Below are 26,789 nucleotides of genomic sequence, written 5' to 3' on the forward strand. Positions count from 1 at the left end.
ATGCCCAAAAAACAGATGCTCAAAATGGCCGAAATTACTTTGATCAGGGGTTCCCATCCCCCTCCTGATAAAAGGCCTAGGCAAGAGACAGAATATGAATCTTCAGATCAGATTTCCATTTCATCAGATTGCTCTTCTGATCAGGAATACTCTCTTCCTCCTTATGAGGATTCTGATGCTGAAGAATCTATCCCTTCAGCCTCTCCTCCTGAGGATTACTCTTTTGGGGAAACCTTGCATACCATGAGGGAGCATTTCCACAGGGAAAGCCAAGACTTTTCAGAATGTAAGAAAAGGCTCAGAGACTTCCTTTTACTACCACAACACAGGCCCCTAGCTATTCCACCTGTGTTAGACATTGTTGATGTATTTTCAGAGTCCAGTCTGACCCCTGACTCCTTACCTCCAGCTCCTCTTAAGCCGGACAGGTACTACAGGGTTCCTGACTCTCATAAATTCCTATTCAAACACCCTACTGCTGACCCAGAAACTATCTCTCAGGGTCCCAAAGGGGTCAAGGCTTCCGCTGCAAAAAACCCTACCCCCTCTGACAGGGATTCTAGGGCATTAGACAGATGGGGAAAAAAGATTTACACTTCTGCTACCTTGGCTATAAGGGCTTTAAATTGTCAGTTTCATATGCTCAAATATCAGCAATATATTATGTCACTGCTTAAACAGAAAATGTTGATAAATTCTGAATGTGCAGAAAACAAAGAAATGCAGGATTTATTGCATGCAGCTGAACAAGTTGGAAAGCATACTTTGCAATGTGGTTTTGATTCTTTGGAGGCCACCTGCAGAGCCGCTGTTACGGGTTCTGTCATCAGGAGGCATGCTTGGTTAAAAGGAACAAAATCTGCCTGATCATGACAAAGCAAAATTATTAGATGCCCCATTACAGCATGATACCTTGTTTGGTGTTACAGCAGAAGAGGTGTTAAAGAAAATGGAGGACAAAGCTAAATCTATGCAAATGGTTAAGGATTTCTTAGAGGTTCAGCCTCCAAGATTTAGCAGACACTGACCTACAAAGAATTGGTCCTTTCCAGTGTCAAACAGACCACAAAGGGGCAGATACAGATGCCCAAGAGGCAGATCCCAGCCCCAAGGTTCGTACAGGTCTAAACAATGGGGTGCTTCTACCTCCAAAAGTGGAGAAGACAAATCACAGCCATACAGGAAACAGTCCCAATGACTTCCCCCTGCCTGCACCAAGCACTTATCTTCTGGCAGCACCTTTAGGGGGAAAACTAGCACTTTTTTCTCAAAATTGGCACATAATAACCCAGGACAAATGGGTCCTAGACATAGTGTCACAAGGCTACAAGTTTCACTTCCATACCCTGCCAAGGACAAACGGTTGGCCAGACCTGCCAAATCATCAATGGGCAGAGGAACAAAAGCAAGTCTCATCCCTCATGGACATGAGGGCCATTCAACAAGTATCAGAGCAAGAGCAGGGACAAGGATTTATTTCCTAGACTTTGGAAATCAGGCCGACTGAGGGTAGCCTGCCAGCAGGAGAACCCAAGTGTAATGACTGCAACAGTGAAACACGAAGAGCATCTGCACTTGATGAAGAGTTGCATCTGGAAATACTGTGTGTGTACCTTGTAATCCTCTCAGTGTACATATCTGCCCACTGTTGCTAGTGATGAGTATTGAGGCTCCTTAATTACTGGTCCAGTGGTGCAGCGTCACAGCTTATAACATTTATTGCAGCAAAAATTTGATCACCAGGCTTCAGATGTCTTTTTTCAGTTGCTTTGTACTGGTTGTAAACTGATTACTCGCAGTTATAATTTGACCCTCAGGTCAAATTATAACTGACAGCAATCAAAGTGCCAGTACAAAGCAATCAATACGAGGTAAAACAGGTTTTCTGTCATTTCTCAAGGCTAAGTAACTAGCACATGCAGTACAGTCTACTGGTCAAGAAAAAGGGGGCAGTGGCCAACTTAGTAAAAGGTCCTTAGAGTGCATATATTATTTCACAGAGACTTTCAACCACAAAGCAGGTATGTATCTGATTGATTAAAGTTAATATACAGAAAAGGTTCTTCATGATAAATGCGCCTACATTATACAATGACAAAATTCTCCATAAACTTGTAGAAGCAGGGCCTTGTGGCAGAGCTCCTTCAGTATTGAGGTCAGATGTAGTGACCGAAGGCTCTGAAATGAAAGACACAGAAAAACTCTTCTGAACTGTAAAATTATAATGAGGCAATAAAGTTAGCACTTACATAAAAAAGAAATGGAAGAAGGACCACAGTAAGTCACACCAAGAGAATACAAGGGAAGTACAAGAGTAGTGTGATGGTAAGGAAGTTTATGAACGCAAGCTCAAAGTAGCTTTAGCAAGAGGTATACCTACAGAGAATCACAGTAAAATACTGTATATATACAGCTGTATCAAGCAAATTATCAGAACATGGCACTACACTAAGCACAATATAAAAAGTACAGTTTTGTACCTACCATAAATGTAGATGTCCGAACTGGATAGCATCTGCAGTCATAACAAATGGGTTGTCCTGTCGTCAGGCAGCCCTTCGGTCGGCCGGATTCCAAAGTCTGGGTCCGGCTTCGGCTGATGTCGCACTTCACCCGACGTCATCTCTGCTGGTCTTCGGGTATAAAGGCATCAGCCGACGCCATTTTCCTCAGTGTTTCTTGCCCCAGATGCCAGTTGCCCTCTTGGGAGGCTAAATTTTGGATAAATGCCAATGTTTCCAAAAGGATAGAAGGCAAACACAAAAAATAAGCATGTATGTACATATATACAAACAAATACACCATAAGAGACTCCCCCCCCCCCCCAGCTAGCTATTAGGAGGGTAAATACCCCAGGAGTACCACAGAGGGGAAGGAGGGAGGGTAATCCTGACTGCAGATGCTATCCAGTTCGGACATCTACATTTATGGTAGGTACAAAACTGTACTATGTCCTTCATGGATGCATCTGCAGTCATAACAAATGGGTAGAATACCGTAGCCAACTAGGGGAGGAGGAAGAAAAAATTATGGTGTGGTTAGGATCCCTTGCAGTACAGCAGTGGCAAACCCTGCTCGGGATCTAGAATAGAGAGGTAAATTATAATGCTTGGCAAATGTATGCACGGAGGTCCAAGTAGCCACCTCAATAATGTCCTTGGTTGCCACTCCTCATAAGAAAGCTGTGGTAGTGGCTGTAGCCCTTGTAGAATGAGGCCTTATGTTCTGTGGAATTGGTTTTCCATGGTAGGAGTAACAGAATCGAATGCAATTTCCTATCCATTTGGAGATTGTCTGTTTGGAAATTGCTTTTCCTTCCCTTCCTGTTGCATAGGCTACAAAAAGCTGGTCAGTTTTTCTGTTACTTTTGGTTCTGTCCAGGTAGTAGCGTAGCTGTCTATGTACATCCAAGGTATGCAGCATTCGTTCCCCTCTGTTTTGTGGATTGGGGAAGAAAGTAGGTAGGTGGATTGCCTGGTTTAAAGACACTCTGGATACCACCTTAGGCATAAATGTAGGATTAGTTCTCATGGACACCCTATCTTGATGGAAGATTAGGAAGGGTTGTACTGCCATTAAGGCCTGAAGTTCAGAAACCCTCCTTGCTGAGGTAATTGCCAGTAGGAAAGCAGTTTTCCATGACAGGTGCTGTAGATCTGCTGTTGCTGCTGGTTCAAACAGAGGGAGTGTCAACTTTTCTAGCACAAAGTTCAAGTCCCATGCTGGTAATGGTGGTTTCCTAGGAGGTTTTACATTCTTGATCCCTCTGAGGAACTGCCTGAGTAGAGGATGTGAAAAGACAGGTGGATCAAAGCTGTATTCTGCTGAAATAGCTGATGCATGTATCTTGATGGGGGAATAGGACAGGCCTGTATGTAGAAGCTCTGCCAAATACTCCAGAATGTTAGCAATATCTATACTCGACACATCTTTTCCTCTTTCAGCACTCCAAATGACAAACCTTTTCCATTTTCCTGCATAGTTCCTTCTTGTTGAAGGTCTGTGGGCTTCAAGGATAATGTCTTTAACCCTTTGGGAAAGAGCTGGATTAGTTGCAGCTATGTGATGTTCCAGGCAGTCAGTTGTAAAGTTTTTAGGTTTGGATGCATGATGCTGTAGTTGTTCTGAGTTAACATCAAAGGCATCAGGGGTATTGTCCACATTTTCTCCCGAGACATGCTCCTCAGCAATGGGTACCAGTGTTGTCCTGGCCAGTTCGGAGCTATCAGGATTATCCTTGGACGTTCCTCCTTGATTTTTAGTAATACCCTGTGTATCAAGGGAAGAGGTGGAAATGCATATGCTGTCAGACCTTTCCAGCTGAAGGAGAGCGAATCCACCTCCCATGCAAGTGGATGGAATGTCCTTGTGCAGAATTTTTTGAGCTGGTGATTGAGAGGGGAAGCGAATAGATCTATTTGTGGCATTCCCCATTTCTTTATGATGGTCTTGAAGATGTCCAGGTGTAGCATCCATTCGTGAGCATCCGAGGTGGTTCTGCTTAACATGTCTGCTAGAGTGTTCTCCTTTCCCGGTACAAATATTGCCTGTAACTGGATGTTGTAGCGGAGTGCCAGATTCCAAAGGTCCAAAGTCATTCTGCATAGGGGGTATGAATGAGTGCCTCCCTGCTTGTTGATGTACCACATGACTGTGGTGTTGTCTGTCCTTATCATCAAATGGCCTTCTTTGAGGAATGGTCTGAATTTTTGGATTGCCAGTTTTACTGCTAGCATTTCTTTTTGGTTTATGTGCAGGTGCAGCTGGTCCTGAGTCCACAATCCTTGCGCATTTGTCCATCATGTGCCCCCATCCTAGGTCTGAGGCGTCTGTTGTGATGGTTTGGCTTGTTCGAAAGTTGTGGAAGGGTAGGCCTGGGTTTGACTGGCATGCTTGAGCCCACCATAGGAACTCCTGTTTTAGGCATGGGATTAGTGGTATTTCTGCTTCTAGACTGTGCCTGTGTTGGGACCATAAATTCTTTAGGTACCACTGTAGTTTTCTCATATGCAGTCTGGCATGTGGGACCAAGATTATGCATGATGCCATGAAGCCCAAGGCCTGGAGAACTTTTCTTGCTGTTAGTTTGTTCTGTTTTGTTAATGCCAAGAAGTAAAGAGGAGTTCTTTTTGTTTTCTGCAGTTAGGAATGCCATTTGTTTTACTGTGTCCAATTCAGCCCAAGAATGTTCTTGTTTGGGATGGTATCAGCCTTGACTTTTGTAAATTGACTGTGTATCCCAGGGCTTGTAGCAAGTAAATGACCCTTTGTAAATCTGTTGTCAGCTTGCATTTGTTGTCCGCTTGTAGCAGGCAGTCGTCCAAGTATGGATAAATTTGGATTCCCTGTAGTCTGCAGTGGGCGATTACTGATGCCAGGCATTTTGTGAATACTCTGGGCGCAGTAGATAAGCCAAAGGGCAATGCTGAGAATTGATAATGCTCTGATCCTGCAAAAAATCTGAGGTATCTTCTGCAATTTGGTCGAATGGGGACATGCAGGTATGCCTCCTTGAGATCTAGAGTTACCAGCCAACACTCCTTGCCCAGCATGGGAAGAAGTTGCTGTAGGGTCAGCATTTTGAATTTTGGGACAATGATGTATGTGTTTAAGATGGACAGGTCGAGAATAGGTCTCCAGCTTTTTTCTTTTCTTGGTACTAGGAAGAGTCTGGAGTAAAATCCTTTGCCCTGTTCTGTTATTGGTACTCTTTCCACAGCTCTCATCTTTGTTAATTGCCTTATCTGTTGTAGAGCTTCTATTTTTTGATTTGGAGGCAGGTTTGGCATTCCTCTTTTGACTGGTAAGGTGTGGAAGTGGAACCGGTAGCCTTGGTCTACGGTTTGCAAAATCCACTTGTCTTTTGTGATATAGTGCCAATTTTTCGAAAATAAGGCTAACTTTCCGCCTAATGGTGCTGCTATTTGCTCCCTGGTAGGCGGAGTTAGAGCCAAGTCACTGTGATTGTCCTGTTGCAGTGGTAGTGGTCGTGTCTGTGCCTCTGTTATTACCTTGCCACTGTCGTCCTCTGTAGGCCCCTCCTCTGGATTGATTTCTGCCTCTGGAGCGTCTATTCCTGCCCCTTTGGGATCTTGTGGAGTCAGGAAAGGACCAATTTTTGGCAGGCCAGTTCCTGCTAAACCTTGGGGGCTGAACCTGTAAGAAATCTTTAACTGTTTGTACAGATTTTGCCTTTTCTTCCATTTTCTTCATTACCTCCTGGGCAGGTGTACCAAATAAACTGGCCTTATCCATAGGAGCATCTAATAGCTTAGCTTTAACATGATCCGGTAAGACCTGCTCTTTCAACCATGCATGTCTTCTTATCACTGTGCCAGTCATGGCTGATCTAAATGAAGCCTCCAGTGCATCATAGCCACATTTTAAGGAATGGTTACTAACCTGTTGTATGTTATTCACCATTTCTAATACATATTTCTTATCTATAGATTCATCAGAGGTTAGTTTTTTAGTTAACTGATCAAGCATAAACTCCTGGTATTGGATCATGTGAAACTGACAGTTTAAAGCTCTAGCTGAGAGAGTAGCAGAAGTGTAAACTTTTTTACCCCATCTGTCTAAAGACCTGGCTTCCCTTTCTGAAGGAGTAGGGTTTTTTGCTGTGGTCGAGGCTACTGCCTTAGGCCCCTGGGAAATAGTTTTGGGGTCTGCGAGTGGGGCCTTGTATAGGTGGTGATGAGTGTCTGGTACCCTGTAAAATCTATCAGGTTTGGCAGGGGCTGGAGGTAAAGAATCAGGAGCAGTGCAGACATCATTAAATGCATCATCCACAACAGGCAAAACAGGAGGAATAGCTAAGGGCCTATGTTGTGGTAAATGCAGAAAGGTCCTAAGCCTTTTTCTTGAATCTGAGAAATCTTGTCCCTGCCATTGGAATTGCTCTCTCATGGCATGTAAGGTTTCCCCAAAGGAAAATTCCTCTGGTGGAGAGGCAGCTGGAATGGATTCTTCCGCATCAGAGTCTTCATAAGTAGAGAAAGGATCCTCTGGCTGTTCTGTAATGTCGGAGTCATCCGCAGAATCATCAGAGGGCACTGGCTCGGGGGGCTCTGTCCTAGGTCTCTTTTCTGGGGGCTGAGAGGCCCTGTCTGGGTGAGATTGGGATCCCCTAATTAAGGATATTAAATCTTCTGCCAGAGTAAGCATTTGTGAACTGGAAGTGGGCCTGTGTGAGGGAGGTTTAACAGGCACTGACTTAGCAGATTTGGCTGCTTTAGCCCTGGCAAAGGCCTTGATAGACATGGCTGCAGGGGGTCTAGCAGCACCACGTGCTGGGGTAGAGACATCCAAAGGGATGGTGTCTGATAACTCACGAGAAGCCACAGTTGTAGGCAAAATTTCTGAGGCCGATTCAGGTAAAGTAGCGGGAGCCTCAGTAGTAGTCATGGATTCGGCTGAAGATTGACCAGTTTTCTCGGTTTCGCCGAAACCGAGACACTCGCTTGCTTAACCGTGGTTTCGGCGAAACCGCGGACCACGAGTGTCGGTCTTTTCCTTGCGTTTTTAACAATTTGGGTAGTCGGAGGATCCGGCGGCATAATGTACGCAAAGTCTGAGCCGAAAAACTGTTCAGCAAACTCCGACCGGCCTTAGCGTTCGTCGGTTGAAGGAAGCACAGGCGAACAGGCTGCTACGTCGTGGTCTGGGCCTAAGCAAGGCAGACAGTAAGAGTGGAAATCTTTATGAGGTATTTGTTTCCCACAAGTTAAACAGTTATTGACTTTTTCTGACATCGGCTGAGGCAAGAAAGAGTCCCCAACGGGTACTTAGCTTTTTAGAAGTCTTCGAAGTAGTATTCGGTAGTAGTAATCTCTGGATCTGACCGACCGGCACTTGCGAACAGCTTCTGCTTCGGGCGCCACGCGGCAAGAAAGACTGGGGAAAATGGAGTCGGCTGATGCCTTTATACCCGAAGACCAGCAGAGATGACGTTGGGTGAAGTGCGACATCAGCCGAAGCCGGACCCAGACTTTGGAATCCGGCCGACCGAAGGGCTGCCTGACGACAGGACAACCCATTTGTTATGACTGCAGATGCATCCATGAAGGACATCCATCACTTTGTAAACATTCATGGGATTAACCAGCATGTCAAAACTGTGTTTTTTATATAGATATATACACATATATATATATATATATATATATATATATATATATATATATATATATATATATAAACACATTATATATACACACACAAATATATTTATATATATTTATATATATATATATATATATATATATATATATATATATATATATATATATATATACATATATATATAGATATACATACATACATCAGCAACTCATATTGCATGTATATGTTAAACGGAAACACGCTCAGCATACATAAAGCTTCAATCTAAATGAAATTGTTACAAATATAACACACTACCAATATCTTTTCAGTGTTCTACACAGTTTTAGAACAAACAGAAATGCAACGACATTTGACACATACATCAACTGTAAGACTAGTCCCGACAATACAATTCCAAAAACCTTAAAAATCAACAGCAATGACAATGCTAAGCCAGACCTCAGCCTGACACAGAATTTGACATGGAAAGGGATCATTTCCAAGTTCCATGCTGAAATTAATGTTGAGGACATTGACTTAGGACAACCTCATAAATGGCAACAACGGTCTCAGCCCTGAAAGAATCAGGGTCAGGAATTAAACAAGGGAAATAAAAGAAAACTTCCCCAGGACTGACGACATTCTGGAGACTGCTGGCCTGGTTACTTACATAGCCTTACCTATCCTAAAGCAAGTACAAGGCAGGTGACAAAAGCCAAACAAGGTTCTTTTAAGGTTAGCCAACATTTAAGCTGGAATCAGATTCACAAAATCTAAACATCAAACAAATGAAGAAAGCTCAGAATCAAAGGACTCAATCAGTACTACACAAGTCAAATACAAAGCAATTACAGAAAGTACAAGCAGCAATTTTCAAAAAGTACTAAGCAACTAAATTAGCAAGATGCTAAAACCTAACGTCTAAAAACAAGATTAATCCCTCAAAGCAACACACTTCTTTTAGAAAACATTTAATGTGGGGAAGGAAATATCAATCTTAATGACTGAATGAATGAGTGAGTGAGTGAATGAATGAATGAAAAAATAAACAAACATACTGACCCAAAAGTCGACAGGAAGGAGAATGAGAGCAATCCAGGTAGCATAAATTATAGGTGCATAAGTAAGTACTAGGTTAGCTGCCCTGGCAGGCCATTCTAAGCAAAGACAGTTTCCCTTTCTGTGCTTGAAATAATCTATCCCTTTGGGTAAAGACTGGCCTTACCAATGCCATGGTTGATAATTCTAGATTACCTCTAATAAGAATGACTGGGTTCATACCATAGATAAATGGACCCATGCATGGGATAAAGCATTTAGGAGTCGACTCTGTCCATTAGCAGTACAGGAAGCAGTCCTGGGGTAAATTTTCTGTTTCCCATCCATAGATCCAAGATGCGCTTGATAGGGATTCTTCCACAGCAGCATTTTCCTCTACAAGATACACCTGTCCCTCCAGATAATTTTGTTGATATTAAAAAAGAGGTTTAGATCCCTACACAGAGTATTTCTGATGCTATTTGACTGGCTTATGTGGAGTAAATCCATCCGTAATGGGTCAGAGGATACCTTGCACGCCAGACACAGGGCACCTCTTAGCAGTCTGTAGGATACCGAGTATAGTGACAAGGCTTGGAGTCAGTCCATGTAGGACATGTTGTTAAGGCCTTGTATCCTTTTAGTAAAGTATCTGTGTGAGTGTTCCAGTTGTTGCACGTATCTGGACAGATACATGCCAAAGGGGGCAATATATTCAATGACTGGCCTGTTGAGGGCTGAGTAAAGAGGGACAATAACATCCCTAGACCCACACACAATCCTTTTGTTTATAAGCTATGCAATATAGAAGGACTTTCTTACAGCAATACACATATGTTGGTCACAAGTTAAATCACGGTCCACACAAGTTCCCAAATTCTGACCAAATGGGTCAACTCTTAGGGGAATACTGTCAATGTGGTAGTCCCCTCAGGTATAGGACTTCCCAAAATATACAATAATGCACTTCTTGGCATTTAGTTTCAGTCCATGACTTTGGTGCCATTTATTTACTTAGGACGAACCTTCCTGCAGGAGAGCCAAGTCATTTGGGGATTCAATGACTGCTCCTAGCTTGCAGTCATCTGCAAACTTAATCTGCTAGAGCTCTTTGGTATTGGCTTTTATTTCTGAAAAGTAAATGCCAAACAGGAGAGGCCCCAGTACAGAACCCTGGAGGACTCCACTGGTTATTGGTTTCTTTGTGGAGGTAACTTCCCCTGTTCTGAGTATCTGCACCCTATGTGTGAGCCAGCTGGCAATCCAGCAGGTGACATTGGGGTTTATTTCCAGTTTATTTGGCATTTCTACTGTGCCTGAGTGAGGAACTGCATCATAAGCTTTGGATAGGCTCAGAAATGCATTGTGTACCTCTTTGCCTTCATCCGCTGTTTTGGTGACCTTTTCAAAAAAATCCACCAAGCTGAGTAAGCATGACCTAACCTCAATAAATCCAAACTGAGAACAGTCCAGTGTTTATAGAGGTTCCCTATGTCCTGATTAACTAATTCCAGGATAAGTCTTTCCTTGGCTTTGCATATGAGGCAGGTCAGACTTATGGGTCTGTAACTGCCTGAGTCTGTGGAATATCTTCCCTTTTGTAGCAGAAAAACTGTAGCGGTTCCCCATTTGCTTGGTACAAATCCTGTATGCGGGCTGAGATTGAACAGAATTGTTAGGGGTGTGCCTAAATCGTGCTTCATGCCATTTAAGATGCATCCAGGGATACTGTCAAGACACATCGAAGTAGCATTTTTATCTTTTGATAACACTTTCAGACTTGGTCTTGTGTGAAACCTGAAGGTGAGCCAGTTTCAGGTATATCCTGAAGGAAAGATGGAGGGGAGATGGGGTAAAGTTAGGGCTACATTTATCAGCCAGTATATGTTTACTGTATCTTCAGCCTCAGTGTAGGCAACATTCACAATCAGCACAGCACATTGCTGAGTTATGCCTTTGAGATTACATAACTAAAACATGCCTTGTGCATAGTCTCTGGCTTGGGTAACTATCAAACTTGATATTTAAAAAAAAAAAATCCAGTCAAAGAAATCACAAGGAGTATGGAGCCATTTTACTGATGTGAGCACTTACATGTGGCAAAAAAAATCTGGAGAATGGTCATGATTCACAAAGCCCTGTGCGGAACATTTTAGATTACAGACCAAGTCTTGCTAACTTAAGACCTAAATGTGAAACTCCCAATCTCAGACCTGTATGACAATCAAAGGCATGAATAAGATGAAATGTTGTTTTAATAAATTCTGATACTGTAGCACCTCTACTTCCCCTTCCTCTAGATAATGTGATCTCATGGACACAATGTCTGTACAGCAAGGTTTCGTTGCAGTGAAAGCCACTGCAAAAATGCTTTTACATTGATGGAGCACTGTATGGCTATTTTTTTGCTAAATAGACAGTGCAGTCAACTTAATCGTGCATCCTATATTCAGGCACCTCCATATCCCATCCCCTCTCCTTGCTGGTAGTCATGTTTGTCACCTTTTACTCCTGCGCCACTACTTATACTTTCTTTTCAAACCTGCCAAGACTACCTGCACGAATGTATTACTATCTAATCGCAGAGAGCCATCCTTGTTTGTTGCTCTGATTTCCATCTATTTATATTTAGTGCTTTTTGACTTACCCTCCCTTCTACTTTTACGACACTACACTACCTCCACCATTTAATCTATGTCTAAGGCACACAATCATTAAGCTACAGCTTTCCCAGTTCAGTAATAAGCATACTGCCACTTCTAAGATAGGATGCAGCTTTCCCAATGCTGTCCACTTCTGCAGCTCTGCAACCAATCATTATATTCCCCAATCCTCTCTCCTTAATGTAGTAGTAATAACACACAGACCACTTCAGTCATCTTCTATCATGCAGCATGACGTTTAAGCATGCAAACTAACATCAATTAAATATGGTCTTTCCTTTCTCCTTTGCAAAAACTCTTAATCCCCTTGCTTGCAGATTACAATCTCCAAAACTCCGCACTCTGTCTCCACACTTTATGCCCCAATTCCACTATCTGCAATCTCCATTTCCACCACCTCCAGCCCTTCTCTGTGTCAGTGTGGTCTCATCCACATACTGCAGCTGATCACTTCCCTTTCCCTCCAGTACTCTTCCAACAAAATCTCTCCACTGTTTTGTCTCTTTTGCCCTTTGCCACTCTCACCTCTCTGAAATTACTTCCATGCTCACTTTCCATTTGCTCCTCCAATGGGATGATGGCTCGTGAAGGGTCTCCTCTTGGCTTTTTTCATCCCTTCATTTGCATCTGTCCTTCAACCCTGGTTTCATTTTCCATCTCTTCCCTTTACCTCACTGAGAGTCACTCACTTAATTATACTTCTTTCAATAACGTCTGCCTTTCTCCCACCTACCTTGTCACATCCCAGCCATCTTGCAGATCTCTTTCCTACTCTTTTCAGCTGCCTGAACTGCTCCTTTCAAGTTGTTCTATTCTTAGATTTTTTTTTCTTTTTATTACATTATTTATGCACATTAGAAGAGTAAGGAGATGGTGCCAGTCTTTCGTGTACCAGAGTTAAAGAAAAATGTGTGTCAAACTGTAGGAATTCCTTTTCAATTATTAACATGAAACAGTTCAAAACATCTGAAAAAAGACAACACATAATAATGCTTTGACAACGAAAAGATGAGCATAAAACTACAGTTAAACTATAGATATTTCTTAAACTTTAACCAGCAATTTTGTTGCATATTTTAAGTCTAATTTTAATTTATTTTCTCCTTGCCATTTTAATGGTAGTGCAGCTGAGATCCGATTCAGATACTGGTGTATCATCACTTTCCATTGCGTAGATCCCTTTCCTGGACAAAGCTTGGATGACTTGCTGATGTCCCTGTAGTAAAGCCACCTGATCTCCCTTTTGTATTAAGCTGCAGACACGGCAGTAGAGTTCACTGGATACTAGAAGCTTAATGACAGGGGGTTTAATGTGTTCTTGCTCATACTGATCTACATAAAATGGGTCTTTTAATTCTTCCGGGATATGATCTGAAACAAAATCAAAAATCAGACAAAAAGAATATTATTGTATGCATACTTAAAATGTTATTCTGCAAAGCTTACTCAGTAAATGGTACTATACACATAATGAAGTTGTCCAGCTGCCTACTGCCTTACAATTCAATGCTAAAAAAAAGTACAGTACAGTACTGCATTTAGCTTCACAACAGTCCTATGGTTCAAATATACAAAAGGATTGAAAAGAATAGTTGTGTAAGAACTTACCATAACCTTAGATGTCCTTCTTTTCCATGTTGCAGTATTCATTACAGTAGGGAGGTAGCTGCCTGCAGGAGTGTCCTTAGGTCAACTGGTGCCCTAGGCAAAAGGGCTCCATGTCACCCTCCACCACACTACCCAGTGCCCCCATCCTGGTCTACCTACACCAAATAAATACTGGAAAAAATGCTCCTGCTAGAGCAGCTCCCTAGGTGGCCACCTAGTTGGCCTATGCCTAAGGTCGGCTATACCTGCAGCGCCGACATCCGGCAAGTATATCAAAGTCTTTGAAGCAGGAGGGTATGTGTAACGTCCTATGTTAGAGCCATAAAATGGCATACGCTATAAATGTGACGTCTGCATGTACCCTCTTCAGAATGGACTGCAGCATACAGCAGTAATCCTGGAGGTTTAAAGAGGGTCATAAAAGAAAGACCCTTGAGACTCACATGTGGACTAGACAATAGGGTACCCGCAACCTCTCCACTACAAAGAGCCTATGTCCCCCCAAAGGTAAGTAACAGTAGATTAGAGAGGTAAATTACAGGGGGTAGGAGGGAGGGACTGAATCCTGCAACATGGAAGAGAAGGACAGCTAAGTTTATGGTAAGTTCTTACACAACTTTTCTATGTCCTTCTATTCTCATGTTGCCGTATTCATTACAGTAGGGAGAGTATCAAAGCTTTTAGGTATGACCCTGGGAGGAGGAGTGAGGTCCCTGGTCAATGAGACCTTGTGGAATAGATCTGGCAAACCCAGCTCTAGCTCTGGAAGCTAGGTCCAGTTTGTAATGTTTGGTAAAGATGTGCACTGAAGCCCAAGTAGCAGCTTCTAAAATTGAGGCGTAATCTACCCCTTTGAAAAAGGCAGGTGAGGAAGCAGCTGCCCTAGTTGGGTGGGATTTGACATGCCCATGTAAAGTTTTTCCATGACTGGAATAGCATATGTCAATGGTCTTAGAGCTCCATGAAGAGATGGTCTGTTTGGAGACTGCCTTCCCTAAAACCCTAGGGTGGAAGGAAATGAATAGTTGGTCAGACTTTCTAATAGGTTCAGTTTTGTCTAAGTAGTACCTCAGTTGTCTGTGGACATCTAAAGAATAAAGAGTCCTCTCTGAGGGATTCTGAGGGTGAGGATAAAAAACAGGTAGGTTAATGGTCTGGTTTAATGAGAGCTCATTAACCACCTTAGGCATGAAGGAGGGGTTAGCCCTGAGGGCAAGTCTGTCCTTGTGGAAAATAAGGCAAGGAAGGATAGCCATAAGGGCTTGTATCTTTGATACTCTCCTGGCGGATGTAAGGGCCACTAGCAGAACTGTTTTCAGGGTACACAGTTTCAGAGATACTGAATGTGCTGGTTCAAAAGGTGCAATGCAAGTTTTTCTAGCACAAAATTCAAGTCCCAAGGTGGGAGGGATAGGCTTTCGAGGGGGGTCTAATATGGAGTACCCCTTTCAGGAAAAGCGTGACCTTCAATCTAGAAGCCAGAGGCGGTAGCATGGGCAGACAAGCAGAGATGGCAGATGCATGGACTTTAACTGATGAATAAGTTAGTCCTGAGTGAAGGAGCTCATACAAATATGAAAGGACCAAAGGTACAGGAGTAGTCATAGGGTCCTGGTTTTTCCTTTGACGCCACCAGGAGAATCTCTTCCATTTAGATACATAATTTCTCCTGGTACTAGGCTTTCTGGCCTACTGCAGAACATCGACTACGTCCTCTGACTGTAGGGGTCTGAAGGGCATTAGAACCCTATCACCCATAAGGTCAGTTTTAGGTTGCTCACCTTAGGGTGTAGTAGGGATCACCTGTCCTTTGTGAGCAGGTCTATTTGGTGGGGTAACCTGTGATAACTGCCCTTAGCTCATAGATAGAGAAGGGGAACCCAATGCTGTCTTGGCTAACAGGGGGTCACCAACAGGATTTTGGGATTGTCCTGCTGGATATTCAGGAGGACCTTCTGAATCAGTATATAGAGTGGGAAGGCATAGAGATACATCCCCACCCAAAGAAAGGAGAAAGCGTCCACTTTCCAGGCTTGAGGATGTGGGTCCCTTGTGCAAAACATGGGCATCTGTCTTTTCTGGGAGGAGGCGGATAGATCTGCTTGCAGAATACCCAACCTGTGGCTAAGATCTAGGAATATCTCTCTGTGAAGCATCCATTTGTGAGAGCGTGCTGAAGTTCTGCTGAGATTATCTGCCATAACAATCTCTGTAGAGGGGATATACACTGCTATCAGATGAATCTGTAGTGATGATGCTAGGGTCCAGATCTGGGTGGCTAGGCTGCAGAGAGTACAGCATCCTCCCCCATTTATTTATTTTATTTATTTATTTTCAGTTTGATTACCGGGGAAGTCCACTGAGCCTGAACGTGCCCGTTTTCAGTGGAGGCCCAGGGAGGAAAGCTCCATAAGCAATACAGTAAGGGTTACATAATTATAAAGGTATAATACATATACAATATCCATACAGTAAGAAAATGCAAATGCATAAAAAGTACAGCATACAACACAGTTAACAGATATTAGAGAACACAGTTTATAGGTGTTTGCATTCAGAGCAAGCATGATCAACTGTCTTTATAATAAAATATCTAAGGTTCTTGCATTATTATACTAGTAGAGGGGAGACAGTTTACATGCAGTTATTCAAACTAAGTAAGGTATATACTTGATGAGCAGTCATTAGAAGTAATTTGTTATGCTGTTTATGTACCACAGGACAGTCATATCGTTCATTATCACTTTCAGGTTTCCTGGGCGTAGAGCTGATTTGAATGTATGTAGGGCTAGAAGAAGTGCCCTCATTTCCTTGATTTTGATAAGGTCCCTTTGTCTTAGTGTGGACCATTTTCCCTGTACAGTGAATTGCCTCTGGTTGTGAAGTAACACTGCACCCCATCCCATGTCTGATGCGTCTATAGAGGCCTGTTGTGTGGGGGGGGGGGCAGTACCCGTAAGGGGGTTCCCTGTTTGAGGTTGATGGCACAGATCCACCACTGAAGTTCCCTCTTCAGACACTGAAGGAGGGGAAGGGGGGGGGGTGGTGTCCAGGGGATGAGAGTGTTGGCTCCATAAATTCTTAAGGAGCCACTGGATTTTCCTCATGTGGAGTCTTGCCAGGGGCAACATGGGTATCAGGGATGCCATGTGGCCTAACATCCTTAGGAATCCTCGTGCTGGCAAAGAAGTGAGGGTGAGGGTGGTTAGTTTGCTGAAGTAGAGGGAAAGGTCCAAGGTCCTTTGGTATGGAATGAAGGCCTTCATGTTGTCTGTTCTGATCCTGCATCCGAAGAAGACCAGGTCCTGAGTGGGATCAGGTGAGATTTTTCTTTGTTTATAGTGAATCCTAACTGAGTCAGGGTGGAGATCACCTGTTGTAGAGGACTTGACGGTCCTGATGAAGAATTAACAGTTCGTCTAGATACGGGTATATTTGTATACCCTGTATTCTGCAGTGAGCAATATAGGGTGCTAGACACTTTGTGAGCACTCGAGGAGCAGTGGAGAGTCCAAAGGGCAATGCAGAGAACTGAAAATGCCAGGAACCTACTGCAAAGCATAGGAATTTCCTGTAATCTGGGTGTACAGGAATGTGGAGGTAGGCATCCTTCAAATCCAGAGCTACCATGAAAGCCTGTGTTGATATGAGTGGTAGGAACAAAGTTAAGGTAATCATTTTGAAACTGGGTACCTTGAGGAACAGGTTTAAGAAAGATAAATCCAAAATTGGTCTCCATGGGTCATCTTTCCTTGGTACCAGAAACATTCTGGAGTAAAAAAAAAAAGAAGTTATGTCTTACCATAATGTTCCATCTGTGTTGTTAATCTTTGTTCACTCATTACTGATGGGTTATCAGTTCCGTCCTCGGAACCAAGCCAGCCTCATACCAAGCTCGTGTCAGCCAAAAACTCTCAAGCCAAGATCCTACCCAGAATGCTCTGCTCCCTGTTATCTCAGATTGAGTTTGCAAGTTAACAGATAAAAATAGAGGCTACCTCTGGTCATAACAGACCTACAATAAAGGAGTATATGAGATCAACCAGGAACCTCCGGATGGGGGATGGAGGGTGGGAAGTAATGAATGAACAAAGATCAACAACACAGATGGAACATTATGGTAAGAAATAATTTCTTTATCTGATGTTGTTAATCTTCGTTCATTCTTACTGATGGGACAGAGTCCCCAGCTACCTGTATCCCTGAGTGGCCCTCATGGAAGGACATTCCTGAGCACCATGGAGCCAAAAGAAGCTCTACCTCTGGAGACCAAGTCCAATTTGTAATGAAGAAAGCTATGAGGTTTGGCCCAAGTCGCAGCTGAGCAAACATCATTGAGGGAAGCCTTAGCATGGAAAGCTGCTGAAGTTGCCAGAGATCTTGTAGAATGTGTTTTCACTTGGTGAGGCAAAGTGACGTTATTTTTGTTGTAGATAAAGGTAATACAATTTCTCAACCATGAGGCCAATGTAACTTTTGAGACAGGATGACCTTGTCTAGATCCAGAAAAGGCCAGGAACAGTTGGTCTGATTTATGGGTAGATTTTGTTCTGTCCAGATAAAATTGTATTTGCCTATAAGCATCCAAGGAGTGCAGGCAATACTCTCCCTTGTTAGAGAGGTTAGGAAAGAACACTAGAAGGTCAACAGATTGGTTGATAGACCGCTCTGACACTACTTTTGGTAAAAAGGAAGAATTAGTTCTCAGTGATACCTTAATCCTTATGGAAGATAAGATAGGGAGGTTTGACCAATCTGTTGACCTTGTAGTGTTCTTTCCTAACCACTCAACCACTGCCTTACTCTCCTTTACTAACACTATCCTTCAGCATAAAAACAATGGCTATCTCTCCTCTGCTACTTTCCTAGACCTATCTAAAGCATTTGACATGGTCCCACACAAACAACTTATCTCTGTCCTCAATAACCTATCCTTCTCACAATCAGTCACCAACTGGTTTCAGAGTTACCTGTCTGACCGCCAACAATCCGTTGTATGGCAGAATGATATATCTCCCCAACTACCTGTCTCCATAGGGGTTCCCAAGGATCCATCCTTGGAACCCTACTTTTCTCTGTTTACACCAATAATCTAGCCTCTGCCACCAAACATGGCACACTCATCCAATACGCAGATGACTCAACCATCATCTGCTCAGCCCAGTCCCTACCCAAACTGCAAAAGTCACACAGGAAGCCTTTTCCTCTGTTGAAACATGGTTATCCGATGCCCAATTAATACTCAACCCAAACAAAACTAAACTACTCATCTTCCAACCCACCAAACATACTCAAAACAACTCTCACTTTAACATCACAGCAAAAGACAACACCACTATATACCCAACTGAACACACCAAATTGCTAGGAGTGGAAATAGACAATAAACTAAAATTTGACATTCACATATCCATGACCATAAAAAGTCCACAAAAACTAGGAGCATTATACAGAAATAAACAATTTCTCACCAAAGCAGCAAAGATTTCAATAGCAAATTCCCACCTTATCTCCACCCTACTTTATGCCTCTCCAGTATATACCAACCTAAGGCAATGTGATCTAAACAAGCTAGAGACCTGCTACAACAAAATCACCAAATTCGCCACAGGGGCATCCTACCGTAGTCACCACTGTCTCTCACTTGCTGAACTGGGCTGGCTTGAACTCCCTCACCTCCTTCAGTGGTATCAACTCTCACTACCACAAACTAGTAAACCACCCACTAAATGTCCCATCCCTCCAGAATCTACTCCAACCCTATCGCACCACCAGACCACTAAGATCCAGCAACAAAAATCACTTGCAGATCACTAAAGCCAATAACTCTGCTGGTGAAGCACTATTCTCTTGCCATAGCCAAATTATGGAACTCACTCCCACCCACAATTACCTCCGTACCATCATGCACCAACTTCAAAACTTTATTAAAAGCGCACCTAAAACATGCTGGCTATGCCCTTGCAACTCCCACTCTAATATCATCCACCCCATCCAACTACTACCTTTCTTTCACCTCCACTAACTACCTTGATGATAGCAAGCTCAGATGCTCATAAGCCTAGTACTTATTATACAGCAGGAACTTCTCATTGTTACATTTGTTAATGCCTGTTATGTACTTCACAGATAAAGATTCTAGTTGTCTACTGATGTACTATGTTCTTCATCTGTAAATATGTTGTAAGTAATTTCTATGTTAAATTGTTAATCGCTATGTAATCCAATGTAACTACTGTCTGTTTATTTTACTGTGGAGCTTTTCTCCCCGGGCCTCCGCTAAAAATGGACCCACGTCCAGTCGGACACTCCCGGTCAACAGATTTAAATAAATAAATAAATAAATTGATGCATAAGGCTTGAAGTTCTGACAAACGTCTGGCCGATGTGACTGCAATCAGAAACAAAGTTTTCCAAGAGTGATATTTTACATCACATGAAGACGCAGGTTCAAAGGGGGGAGCTGTTAGAGCTTGCAGAACCAATGCCAAATCCCAAGGCTGTACCGGTTCTCTAAAGGGAGGTTTTAAGTGGATAACCCCCTTCAAGAAAGTTTTACAGAGTCTATGTGACATAAGCAAAGAATCCTGAAAACCAATGTGGAAATTTGAAATGGCAGCTAAATGCACATGAACAGTAGAGGCAGACACCCCAGAGTGGAAAAGATGAGATAAGTAGTCCAAAACCATCGAAACGGGGGTTGACAACGGGTCCAATTGTTTATTCGCTGTCCATAGAGAAAACCTTTTCCATTTATTGAGATAGACTAGTCTGGTGGATGATTTATGAAATGCAATAAGAATGTTGCGCACAGGGGACGAGAGGTTTTCCTGCCTGGCAATCACTGGAAGTGGAAAAACCAAGCTGTTAGTTTCAGGGTTGTTAGACTGGGGAGAGTCAGACCCTGTGGATGGGAGATTACGTTGGGGATGGATTGAGGATCCACGGTTGATCTAGCAGGTGAGGCCAGAGGAAGGGGAACCAGACTTGTTGAGGCCTATATGGAGCAATGAGGATCACTTTGCTTTTCAACTGTCGTGCTTTCTTCAGAAATTGGGAGATGAGGGGAAGGAGGAGGATAAGCATAAAGTAGACCCAAGGGCCAAACGTGGACTAGAGCATCTCTCAGTGACTGTCCCTGAGGGGGGATCAGGACAAAATAGTTGCTGCACTTGTAGCTGGTTGGGGAGGTGAATAGGTCAAAGCAAGGCTGGCCCCAGTGGTTGAAGATTCTTGCCACTATCATAGGGTTGAGGGACTACTTGTGAAGTTGTAGAAAGCACCTGCTCAATTTGTCCACTATCACATTGGAGCTCCCGGGAATGTGTGTTACAATTAGAAAGCGGTTGGAAGCTATCGCCCATAGCCATATTCTCAAAGCCTCTCAGCATAATGGGTAAGATCTGGTGCCCCCTTGCTTATTGATGTTCCAGAACACAGACATGTCTGACTGGATCGCAATAGTCCCTGATGGAAGGATGGAATGAAATGCTTGCAACGCTAGTAGCACTGTCCCCAGCTCCAGGACATTGATATGCAAAAGGGCCTCTGTCTCTGACCAGGTGCCTTGGACCAAGTTTCCCTGACATAGCCCCCTCCACCCCATCAGGGAGACATCCGTGGTCACCGTGGCTTTTGTTTGATGAGGGCTGAAGGGGCGTGACCATTGTTGGGGATTTCAAGACGTCCACCAGAGTAAATCTTGCTCTCATCTCCGAGTTACACTTATCTGAAAAGACAAAGAATGTTGTAGAGGGTACCACTGAGTGAAAAGTAACCACTGATGGAGCCTCATGTGGAATCTGGCTAGAGGAACAATGGTGATCGAGGCTGCCATTGACCCCAAGAGTTGGAGTACAGATCGAGCTGGAGATTTGTGGTGACAGAGCAGCAGTTGAACCAGTTGTCTTATTCTTTGAAGCCTGTGGTCGGGAAAGAGATGCTGCGCAATTTCTCGTGTCCAACAGTACTCCTATGAATTCCACAGACTGAGCTGGGGTCGTGTTGGACTTCTCCCAGTTTATAGTGATTCCCAGGCGTTGTGCTGTGACGAGAGTGTAGTGCATGGCTTCTTATAGTGGATGCCTGGTGGGGGGGCGGGTAAGGAGCCAGTCGTCTAGATATGGAAACGCCTGGAATCCTTGAAATTGCAAGTGAGTGATAACCACTGCCATGCATTTGGTGAATACTCTGGGGGCTGCAGAGACCGAAGGGCAGAGCTCGAAATTGGTAGTGACTGGCTCCTATGCGGAAGCAGAGGTATCTTCATGAGTGTTTGTCCATTTTTATGTGGTAATACGCATCTTGAAGATGTACAGAGCACATCCAATGGTCTTCTTCCAGGAGAGGAAGGACAGACTGAACCATGACCATCCGAAATTTCTCTGTTTTTACAAATCTGTTCAATGTGCTGAGATCCAGAATTGGTCTCTAGTTCCCTGTCTTTTTTGGGACTAAAAAGAATCTTGAGTAAAAACCAGATCCTATCTGGTCTGGGGGGACCGCCTGGATGACTCTTTTATTGTAGCAGCTTTTGGATTTCGTGTGCCGCTGCTTCCTTTGACTGGGTGGAACGTCGGGTAATACTCTGGATCAGATTGGACAAAGATGGAAGGGGATGTGATAGCCTCTGGATATTATCCGTTGTACCCAAGAGTCGGTGGTTATGATTCGCCAGGCAGCGGGTTACAAGGAAAAACGACCCTCGACTGCCTCCAGAGGTGAGCAGTCGGGCAGCGCTTCAGGAGCGCTGATAGGGTTGGCCAGAGAAAGAGTCTCTGGAACCCTAGTTTCAAGGACCTCCTCTGCCCCGAAAGGGGCGTCTTCCATTGGAGTTTACCCCTCTGCCTCTAGGGGAGAACTCTGCACGTGCATCACGAAAAGAGCCCTGTGATTTCCTGTGCCATATATTCCCGCTCCTCTGATTTCTGGAGTAGAATCATTGAGGAGTGGAATGTCTGACACCAACTGCAGATAGGGTCTTGCCATCTTGTTCGCACCTTGCCAGCATATCTTTCACTTTAGGGTCAAACAAAGAAGCAGCCTTGATGGGGGCGTTCATGAAGGAAGCCTTAAAGGAGTCTACAAAGTCACAAAGGCACATTCAGGCATGTCGTCTGGTGACTACACCGGCACCTGCCGCTCTAGCAGCTCCTTCCGTTGCGTGAGAAATAAGATGCATGGAAGAACTGGAAATGGACTCTAGGGTGGCTATCTGAGAAGCCACATTGTCACGGACCTCGTCAGAAACAGCTCCTGCCAAGGTTTTACAGAGCTGGTTGATAAGATCTCTCTGAAGCCTGGTAAAGTATGTCAAATAGTTCAAAGACCTTACGGCAAAGGTCGATGAAGCAAACACATGCTTCCCTAGTCTGTCCATCACCCAGGACTCCTTGTTGGGCGGATGGACAGTTTGGCTCTCTTCTGCCAAATCCTTCTTAGTTGTAGCCACCACCATAGCATCTACTGGAAGGCCTTGTGACCAATGTGGGTGCTCAGCTGGGGGTGATAGTATTTTATCCGGTCTCCTTGGTACTGCTTCCAGTGTGTCAGGAGCCTTCCATGCACGCTGGACAATGAGCTGGACAAGCTCATTTGCCGGCGGGGTGACCCAAGAGGTAGAGGGCTGGGAACAAAAAGCCTGCAGGAATACGGATTCCTCAGAGAAAGGATTAGAGGACTTGCAGTCACCCCTCTGTCTAAGGATCTTGAGGATGTCACCAAATGACACCTCATCAGAGGGTGACCGTGGGGACCATTCCTCATCATCAAAATCCGTATCTTCAGTGAACAATTCCTTAGTGGAGTCCATGTGCTTCCTCCTGCACAATGCTTTGCAGGGGTACTTCATCAGTGGGAGGTTCTGGGGAAGACTGCAAAGAGGGGGTCTCCTGAGGAGGAGAAACCCGAAGCCCTTGTGCCCGGTGTCCGGTGGTTGTGGCTTGGGACAGTTGCAGCACAGAAGGGAGAGAGGGCTCCGACATGTGGGGTTTGCCAGCAGAGGCAAGAACTCTCTCCATGGCCTGGAAGGCCGGCCCACCCAAGGAGGGATGGGAAGCCTGGAACAGAGCATAACAACCTCAGAACTGGGGTCACACCCCACCCCGACGAGCCGATCCCCAGACCAGGAGTCTCAAGAAGACTGTGAACCGTGAGAGAGAGAGAGGATTCCTGGAGGGTGCCATAGAAAAAAATCGGCATGGAACCAGGAACGCCCTCCCCCACAGCACAGCCACTGGCCTGAGAACAGCCTGATGCCCAGTGTGCCAAGGGCCACAAGGATGACTCCGGTTCCAAAGTGAGATCCACTATTGCAGTTGGAGGAAGGGAATCTGCTGTCAGAGTAATAGGCTTCGAAACTTGGGTAGAAGTCGAAGGAGGAGTGTATGTTGGAGTTGGAGGAGATATACATTCACCTGAAGGAGGGAATGTGGACTTCGATGGGTGAGAGAGACCTCTGGCCACAAGCAACTGGTCAACAAGCCGTAACACATCTTATCTTGCTCAGAGAGGATCCTGGTTGACCTCATAGAGACAGCTGATGGCGATTCTGGCTTTTCTAGAAAAGGACTATATTGACTACCAGCAAATGGATCCAAGGAAGTAGAATACTTTGAGAGGTGCAGAGCCCAAAACCAAGGCCATCTGCACTGAAGAAAACAGTGTGGAAGTAGTCTGCACCGATGTCAGCGCCATAGAAGTTGAAGGTGTCTGCATCGTAAAAGCAAAGGTCTGCCCCAATGGGTACGGTACCATTGAGGAAAGTCTCTGCACCGGTAATCAGGACAGTGCCGAGAAGGACTGCACCGAAGAACATGTCGGTTCCGAAAACGTCTGTGCTGTGGAGGACAGAAAAGTCATACTAAGAGCCGAAGGGGATTGTACCAACGGTGCCAAATGGGTCTATACCTGCATGGGCGTCGCCGGTAAAGGCTGTGACGGAACTCTCGGAGCCCTAGTTGTCTGCACCAGGAACTCCGGTGCCAAAATCATTTGGGGCGGTGCCAAGCCTGGAGCCAACAGGCTCATAGGTGGCAGCGCTGAAGTAATAATCAATATCACCTTCTTATGAGTAGATTCCCTACGATCTCCAGAGGGAGAAGAAAGGAGCAACCTCGATGAGAAAGAGGAAGATTGCCTCTTACGGGGTTTAACAAGAGGGGGTGAGCCCTCCGACCCAGAAATAGCCTCAGAGAAAGGAGATTTTGAGAAGACCTTTGAACATTAATTTATTCTTCCTCTCGTTAAGAGTCCTGGTCGAAAAATTTTTACAAATTCCACATGGGGGATCCGCAGTAAGGTGGGAAACATTCAGACAGTAGACACATAAGTCATGGCCATCGGAAAGCAGTAACTTACGGCTGCAGTCCTTACACCGCTTAAAACCAACGCTACTTTTCTTATCCGACATAATGATGTGGAGAAGAAGAACAGTACCAAAAAGAAGAGGAAAGGCTACCCAAAAGGGTAAGAGAAGAAAAAGGAAGGATTACCAACGATGGTAATGAAGAATTACCTCAAAGTTAAGAAAAGGGTAATAAAGGGAAAAAAACTAAAGGGAGAGAGTCTAAAGTATACGATAAGGTAGGAAATATTAGTAGAAACTATTTGAAAAACTTTAAAGTAAGAACAATGCATAAAACTTTCAAAAAATTAGACACTTAGTTGAGCGAGTGGCTTGACACAGCTGTACAGCAAAGCAGCAAACGAGATCTGAGGTAACCGGGAGCAGAGCGTTCTGGGTAGGATCTTGGCTCGAGAGTTTTTGGCTGACGCGAGCTTGATATGAGGCCAGCTCGGTTCAGAGGATGGAACCGATAGCCCATCAGTAAGGAATGAATGAAGATTAACAACATCAGATCCTTTGTTTCTTTGTGGGGAAGGTACCTACCTGCTCTATGGTGCCCTGAGCTAGCAGTTGTTGAATGATGGTGGGGAAAAGGTGGGTTTGGCTTGATGGAGGTTGAGGAAGCTCCTGGAATGGGGGATAACATCCACCAAGTCATAAAGTATCCCCTCTGAATGATGGAGAGGACCCAGTTTTCTGATGTGAGTTTCCAGCCAGGAGGGTATGTAGAGGGTGACATGAAGGGATAGGGGAGTGTTGGGGTTTAGATGTTGGAAGTCACAGTGGCGGTGGTCTGGTTTGGTCAGACTGGCTCCAAAAGGGGGTGGCCGAACGGGTGGATGGAAACCTGGGAGTAAAGTTTTTCCTTGGGTGCCTACGTCCCTTTGGCTGAAGTGCCAATTGGGAGGATGGTCTCTTGACAAAAAAGGTTCTTTGTGGATAGTTTCTGTGATATCTGGGGATAGGAGACACCAGTAAATGCTTCAGGTTTTGTAGATCTTTTCCCTTTTCTTGAAAGGATTTAAGAAGTTCTGCTGAAGCCTGTCCAAATAGGGCTTTATTGTCCAGTGGGGCATCAAGCAGTTTAGTTTGCCCATCCTTTATGAAGTGGCTGAAGTCTCACCCAGACATATTGCCTCAGCACTAAACCTGATGCAGCAGATTTTGAAGAGATTTCCACAGCATCATAACTGCACTTGATGGCGTGCCTAATTACTTGAGATGTTGTGGAAAGTAGGGTGTTGAGTTTTTATAGATGAATCAGGAACCTCAGAGAGGAGGGTAGTAGCTTTGGAAATGGTGTCCATGACATACCTAGCCATGTGGGTTTGGTAATTGAGAGCTCTTATAGCTAAAGTAGAGGAGGTATACACTTTTTTCCCCAGTCTGTCCATGAATTTGCTGTCTTTATCAGTAGGGTAGAGAGTAGCAAAAGGTAAATATCTGGAAGTTTTATCAGCAGAAACTGCAATAACTGGGTCTGCTGCAGGGTTTTGGAATAGGAATCGAGTGTCCTGAGGCACCTTGTAAAAACAGTCTGGACATTTAGAGGCTGGGGATTGGTAATCTGGAGCCTGTGAAGCGGCCAAGAAGGCATCTTGGAAGGCAGGTAGCAAAGGAGGCACAGCAGAGGGAGATGGTTGTTCCATTTGCAGCAGGTCAATGTAGCTTTTCTTAGTGTCAGAGAACTCTTGAGGCCTGCCACTTACAATGTTCCCTCATGAGGGAAATGGTGTCCACAAAGGTGAATTCATCCCCAGGAAGCTCAGGGGTGATAGGATTCTCTTCCTCTGGAGTGATAAAATCCTTAGGAGAATCTATTTGTGAGCCATACGTCAGTGATTCCTCAGAAGAGGAATAGTTTTCCTGATACCTCTAAAGGGGACCCTGAAGGAGCAACAGCTGGCGGTTGTTATGTCTGTAAGGCCTGGAATGCTTTAGAAAGACTCTGGGAGAAAACTTCCCATCCATGAACAGGTTGAGTTTCAGGAGGTTTAAGTTTTTATTTTATTTTCATATGGGCAGAT

General features: G+C 44.3%; 1 protein-coding gene across 10 annotated transcripts in view; it reads right to left on the reverse strand.

Annotated features, from left to right (window-relative positions):
- The window catches only part of CAMSAP1 (calmodulin regulated spectrin associated protein 1), a 1,635,252-nt gene that overhangs the window by 1,271,848 nt on the left and 336,615 nt on the right, over positions 1–26,789 (reverse strand). For all 10 annotated transcript variants that reach the window (XM_044057912.1, XM_044057905.1, XM_044057911.1 and 7 more), the window contains one exon: positions 12,916–13,178. In XM_044057912.1, coding sequence (XP_043913847.1) covers positions 12,916–13,178 — 263 coding nt within the window. The remainder of the gene's footprint in view (positions 1–12,915; positions 13,179–26,789) is intronic.

The sequence above is a fragment of the Protopterus annectens genome, chromosome 16.part0 (assembly GCF_019279795.1).
Source record: "Protopterus annectens isolate FY-2018-M chromosome 16.part0, PAN1.0, whole genome shotgun sequence".
Lineage (NCBI taxonomy): Eukaryota > Metazoa > Chordata > Ceratodontiformes > Protopteridae > Protopterus > Protopterus annectens.